The following is a 6,727-nucleotide window of genomic DNA, read 5'->3' on the forward strand; positions in this document are numbered from 1 at the left end:
GGTCCAGCTTGACTCAAAGCCAGCCAGCCTGTGCTGAGGGTCCAGCTGTATCTAAAAATATTCTATTACCCCTACCCCTGTAATGTACTTACCCCTCCTAGCTAGCCTGCTAAATTCTGCTTTTATAAAAAGATATAAAAAGCACTGAGCCTGCTTTTGGAAGGTGGCAGCTTGAAGAAGCTTGTCAGACCTCGATGCGCATCGACTCAATAAAATTCCTGTGTGTACATCGACAGTGCACTCAGTTTCTCTCTGGGGACTCCGTGTATAGACTAGAGATCTCTCTGGAAGTCTCAGTCTTATAGCTTCATACTTTTGAGGACAGGGGTTCCTGGACATGTTCCAGAATCTTTTGCTGCACCAAGAAATATATGTTAAAAATAGGAATTGATGACAACTATTCAACAATACCTTACTGATTTGAGTCCCTACAGGAAGAACTGGAATATAGTCTGATTCCTTTTCTCTCTCCTTCCCTTCCTCTCTGTTTTTTGTTTTTTCTTCTTCTCCTTCTTGTTCTTCCCGGTAGAGACAGGGTTTTTGTATGTAGCCCTGGCTGTCCTGGAACTATTTGTAGACCATGCTGGCCTCAAACTCAAAGAGACCTGCCTGCCTCTGTGTCCCAAGTGCTGGGATTAAAGGCGCGAGCCACCACGCCACGCTAGTCTGATTCCTTTTCATTGCATCAGCGGGAAAAGTAAAATGAAGTCGGGGACTAATAGACATTTCAAACATCTTTTCGTGGTGAATGCAGCTGCGCTGTTTCAGCCCGGTTCTCTCTCCAAGGGCGGTCAGTCAGCCACCACTCCACCCAGGACTACAACTACGGAAGCTGAGAATTTTCACAAACGGAACCAAACACCAACTCCTACTATAAACGAGTCAAACCAGCACAGTTGTCCTCCGGAACTACTTCCGTGGACGCTCTAGGCTTCCGCTGCTCAGGATAGTTCCTGTTTCCGCCCCTCTACTTCCGCTGCTCCCGCCTCTTCCTGGATATGAGCTGTTCTCGCGATAGCTGTTCCTCTTTCTAAGCCGGCACTCCGTAAGGTAGGTTCGTGGCCCGCAATGTGGCCGTGGGTTTTCGCAGAGTTTGGGGGAACGGACTCTCGAGGGGCCTCCGGGGCGGCGGGCCCTGCGTTCCGGGTTGGGATGCAGCGGATTGCCCGGTGGAGGACCGCCGATGGCCCCGGCCGGGCAGCCCGCGCCCCGGGTGACCGGTGCCACCTTCCTCCCCTCAGGACGTAGCCATGTTCAGCTCCAGCGCCAAGATTGTGAAGCCCAACGGCGAGAAGCCGGACGAGTTCGAGTCTGGCATCTCCCAGGTGAGCTTGTCTCGCGGGTTCCCCCCGATCTCTTGAGCTCGGGTCCCCCGACCCCGGCATGGCGCCCACGTTCTCTGTGTCCCGCAGGCGCTGCTCGAGCTGGAGATGAACTCGGATCTCAAGGCACAGCTCCGGGAACTCAACATCACTGCGGCCAAGGTGAGCGCTGGGGGCCCCGGGGCTCGCACCCCGCTGACAGGCGCGGCGGGGCGGCGAGCCCGAGCCTCACCCCGGGAGTGAGGAGACGCAAAGGCAGCGGGCGCGGGAACGTCCCAGGGCGGTGTATTCTCACTATATAAATTCATGCTTAGACCTGAAACTTGAACTTCCTGGAAAGTGTGTCTAGACGACTCCAAATTGGACAGTCAGTTAACTGATGATCAGTGTGTGAGGGGGTGTGAGTTCGGAGTTTGACAGGGTGTGTGTGAGAGAGAGAGTTAGGGGTTTGACAGTGTGTGTGTGTGTGTGTGTGTGTGTGTGTGTGTGTGAGAGAGAGAGAGAGAGAGATTGTGATTTCTTTTGCTCTTGTGTGTGTATATGCAGCTCTTGTGTTCCTGGAGCTGGAGTTGCGGATGCTTCTGAGTGTTGCAAGCACAGCTCTGCACTCAACCACCGCTGAGCCACCTCTACCCCCAGGCTTACTGTGGTTTTTGTTTTTTTAAATCGTAGTTTTTAGTTAATTTCAAAGTGTGTTTGGGTAGTTTTCATTTTGGAGAGGGGCCTTATATCGAGGACACCCACGCTATGGTGAATTTAACCTTTACCTTTGTAGAAGGTGCTGGGGGGCATCCTGAGGTAGCACGTGGTGGTGAGCCCCTGACAGAATCTCCTGTAACCAAGCCTAGCTTCCCACTTGCTTTGTAGCCGAGGCTGGCTTTGAACTCAGCCCTCCTGCCTCTACTACTTCAGTGCTGGGGTGCTGGGCATGGATCTCTGCTGGCCTTTTGGGGTCTCTTGTGGAGTCACTCGGATTAATGGTGGGATTACGTTTTTTTTAGTGACCCCTTGGCTGTTTCCCAATCATGGGAGAAGGATGGGAGGTCAGCCGTTAGCTGCTGATGGGGCAGGCAGATCTGAGTTCAAGGCCAGTCTACATGGACTGTCTCAGAAGGGAGCAGCTTCTTGATTCTGGTGTGTGGTATTTGACCATGAGTGGGGGAAATGGAGGTTAAGAATTTAAGAATGACATCGGTCATTTTTCCTCTTAGGAAATTGAAGTTGGTGGTGGTCGGAAAGCAATCATAATTTTTGTACCAGTTCCTCAGCTGAAATCTTTTCAGAAAATCCAAGTCCGGCTAGTTCGTGAACTGGAGAAGAAGTTCAGCGGGAAGCACGTGGTTTTCATTGCTCAGGTATCTGCTCAGTTGCCTGTATTCTGAATTGCTTGGGTTTACGTTTTGGTGGTGAGGATGGCCAACAGCCCTGTGGTATAGAACTTGGTGCGGGGTTAGCACTGAAGTGTGATTGCTCTGGGAGTCAGCAGTCTGCAGGGGCTGGTGACCGCCGTGCTGTAAGTTAGGGTTGGGTTTGGTGCAGTGTGGGGATGGAGGGCAGGGCTGGTTGGACAGGAATAGTGTTGATGGGTTTCAGTGCGCTGAGTACTGGACTGTTTGGAATGTGGCAACAGGTATTTTTCACTTAGAGCAACTAATTGGGCATTTCTTAGCTCTACATCAGCTTACTATCTTTGTGTTTGTTTTCCTCATAATTCACTTTAAAGAGGAGGATTCTGCCCAAGCCAACCAGGAAAAGCCGCACGAAAAATAAGCAGAAGCGCCCTAGAAGGTGAGTGTGGTAGCTGCCTCAGCCATGGTCTCCACACCTCCCAGCTGTTGACTTGTGTGAGACATTGAGTGCAGCATGTCATTGGTGTGGGGTCCTCATTGAGCGGCGTTTCTAGGCTTACATGTGGTGTGTTGGGATTCATTGTAGACCTAAAGCTTCAGTGGTTTCATGTAGACATACTGCCTGCTGTCTGCCATGGTCAGTGGTAGCACACAGGTGAGGCTTGCTCTAGTCTGTGGGCAAAGGAGAAAGATCTCCCACCCCAACCCCAGACAGGGTTTCTCTGTGCATGTACCCTGGCTGTCCTGGAACTTGCTCTGTAGACCAGGCTCGCCTCAAACTCTGAGATCTGCCTACCCCTGCCTCCTGAGAGCTGGGGTTAACAGCGTGCACCACACCTGGCTGCAGTGCTGGGGTGGTTTTGTTTTGTTAGAGGCAGAACATAGGTGGGTTTCCTGGTGCTAGGATGACAGGGCCATGTCATCGCTGTGAAGATGCTGACGGGTCACTTCACATGTCAGTCATTATAGACATGGGCCTTCTAGTGTTACTGTGATTATCAGATTTGCATTACAGATTCCTATAGCCCTGCAGGGACCAGACTAGGGGCTACATAAAACTGCTAGAGGCAGTCTACTCGTGAGACATACAATTTGTATTGTGTGGTGGTGCTTTTGAGAGATAGTCTTGTAGTCCAGGTGAGCCTTAGACTTTCTGTGCGGCCACCATTGCCCTTTAACTCCTGTCCTGCTGCCCAAGTGCTGAGATCACAGGTGCATGCCGCCATGCCTTGTGGGTTAATAATGCAAAGAATTTGTCCTAATTCAGTCTTGTTCTGAGAGCCACTGGAAAATAGGTGGGAATGGTGTGTGGATAAATGTCATGTCTGCAGAAAGAGGGGTGCTGGTCACAGCTGAAGCCATAGTTTTTCATGAGCAGTTGGAATCGTAGGATTTTTAGGGATTTTTGCCATGATACTTGGTGGGTTTGCTGTTGTGGTTCTTGGAGCCTGGCCATAGTTGCATATGAAGTAGTTGCCTGCCACTGCTGCAGTGTTCTCAGTGACCTTAGCAGCTCTGCTCTCGACACCCAGGTCCTTAGCAGGGTGTCTAATGTCTCCAGACTCCTGCTTTGTCACACTGTACTTCTGAGTTGACTCTTAGGATTACTTTAATTCCATTTGTTTTTTGTTTTTTTGAGGCAGAGTTTTTCTGTGTAATAGCCCAGGCTGTCTTGGACTCACTGTGTAGACCAGGTTGGCCTCGAACTGTAGACCAGGTTGGCCTCGAACTCTGCCTCCCAAGGGCTGGGATTAAAGGTGTGCGCCTCCACTGCCCTGCTGTAATTTCTGTTTTAAGGGAGTAAGCGTCCATGTTGGTGCACCTTCCTAGTGTGATAAGAATGCTTTAGAGTGAGTAGCAGTGAGCAGTCGAGGCTGGCCTGAACTCAAAGAGATCCGCCTGCCTCTGCCTCCCGAGTGCTGGGATTAAAGGCGTGTGCTACCACTGCCTGGCTGAGCTTGAGAGGTTTTAATTAGGTGAATTATGTGGCCAGGTTAAAAAAAATACTTTAGCTATGCATATAGAACAGTAAGGTGTGAAAAGTTGAGTTAACCTTGTCCCCTAGATTCACATATTCTAGGTGGCTTGTATATCTAGGTTGCCAGGATATCACTTAAAGCATATAGCTTTGGGAATCAGTCTTGGCTTGCTTGTCGCTTAAAGGTTTTAATCTCTGATACTGAAAAACAATCCTCTTTAGGCCTAATGTGTTTTGAGACAGGAGATCCTGCCTCAGTGTCACAAGTGTTTGTGACATAGGTGTGAGCCATCACAGTTGGCTTCAGAGTTAATTTGATTTCAGAAATCTGGACTTGCTGTTTTTTGTGTTTTTTATTTTTTTATTCTAAGATACATGGCCATGTATCTTACCTTTCTCATTCTTTCAGCCGCACTCTCACAGCAGTGCATGATGCCATCCTTGAGGACTTGGTCTTCCCGAGTGAAATTGTGGGTAAGAGGATCCGTGTGAAACTGGATGGCAGCCGGCTCATAAAAGTTCATTTAGACAAAGCACAGCAGAACAACGTGGAGCACAAGGTAAGGGCTTAACATTCATAGGAAGGTTCAGCCACTGGGAACAGCAGTGTGTGGTCCGTGGTCCCTGTCATTCTGTCAGTTTTTTAATGTTAGAAACTGGAGTGCTTTGGACCCTTTAACTTACTAGGAGATAGGGAAACAAGCTGGGTCTTTGGTCCCCAGTGTCAGGGAGGACCGACAGTAGGCATGACAACTTGATGGTTAGTAGTGTATTAGACTGAGGGTGCTGTCTTGATGCTTGTTGTTTTCTAGGTCCCCAGGTGGCTTAGTTTACGTGGTGTGAAGGGCCGAGGGTTGCAGGGAATGCGACCTGCACAGTCATTATCTACTTGGTTGCTGAAGAGGAAAACCAGACAGGGTGCAGTAGCTTTCAGTGCTGTTGCATATTTAAAAGTGAATTCCATCTTCTTTTGCAGGTGGAAACCTTTTCTGGTGTGTATAAGAAGCTCACAGGCAAAGATGTTAACTTTGAATTCCCAGAGTTTCAGTTGTAAAGAAAATGACTGAATAAAGTGTCATTCATAGTATTTGGTTGTAGTATCTTTTTCACAATCTCAGGGCCATGGATGACGGCAGCAGAGGCTTCCTAAACGAGGTGAAGATTTCAAGAGAAGCCCGGAAGATGAGAAATGCACCTGAAGCCATCCATGTTGTGATGGCTGAATTATGTAATGTCTAAGTAAGAGGAGGTGTTAGTACTTGGTGTGTTCTAAAAATCCAAGATACTGTAGCAAACAAGTGACTATTTTATTTTTATTTTTATTTTTTTGGTTTTTCGAGACAAGGTTTCTCTGTGTAACCTTGGCTGTCCTGGACTTGCTTTGTAGACCAGGCTGGCCTCGAACTCACAGTGATCTGCCTGCCTCTGCCTCCCGAGTGCTGGGATTAAAGGCGTGCGCCACCACGCCCGGCTACAAGTGACTATTTAATAGCTAGAATAGTGCAGGGTCAGTGCTGCAGTGCATCCATATTGCTGTGTAAGTCTGGTGTTAGCATTCATCTTGCAGAATTAGAACTTTGCCCTCTAGCCTCCCTTTCGTCTGTTGAAGCTGCCACATTTTATGTTATGTGTGTGTCTTTGGAGCAAGGTCTCACTGTAGTGTAGGCTGGCCTAAACATGTCTCTCGGTTTTCCTTCACAGGTGTTAAGCAAGTTAGGACTAGTCAAGTCCCCATCAGGTTAAATAGAAACAGGTTTAGTTCATAAGGTCAAGTCCGTGAGTGACAAGGACACTCCTAATGCAGATCGTGTGGAAGCTGCAGGTCAGCGGGTGTCTTGTAGAAAGATGGCTGCTCCATTGCCAAGCTTTAAGCTATTGCCTTATTGCTAGATAAAAGCACAAGAGGCTGTGTGCTCTGTTTGATCCTTGGCACCACCTCCTGTTGGGGTATCTAAACGCTAACAGACACTGTTGTTGGTGATTCCTGGGTGAACAAAGCATTAGTCTGCTGCCTTGCTTGTTCCTGCTGTTTGCCTTTTTGAGCTCAGCTTACATCTCATGGTTCTGCAGTACATGCT

The 6,727-nt window shown here is 48.8% G+C and overlaps 1 protein-coding gene across 1 annotated transcript; it reads left to right on the forward strand.

The window, feature by feature from the left end:
* Nucleotides 1–932: 932 nt before the first annotated feature.
* Nucleotides 933–5,736, forward strand: RPS7 (ribosomal protein S7). Its single transcript, XM_084793613.1, has 7 exons — nucleotides 933–1,050; nucleotides 1,242–1,325; nucleotides 1,413–1,484; nucleotides 2,534–2,677; nucleotides 3,046–3,110; nucleotides 5,059–5,209; nucleotides 5,626–5,736. Exons 2-7 carry the CDS (start codon nucleotides 1,251–1,253, stop codon nucleotides 5,701–5,703), a joined length of 585 nt encoding a protein of 194 aa, XP_084649739.1. The 5' UTR covers nucleotides 933–1,050; nucleotides 1,242–1,250; the 3' UTR covers nucleotides 5,704–5,736.
* Nucleotides 5,737–6,727: the final 991 nt, after the last annotated feature.

This window comes from Acomys minous (genome assembly GCF_964271855.1).
Source record: "Acomys minous genome assembly, chromosome: 8".
Classification (NCBI taxonomy): Eukaryota; Metazoa; Chordata; class Mammalia; order Rodentia; family Muridae; genus Acomys; species Acomys minous.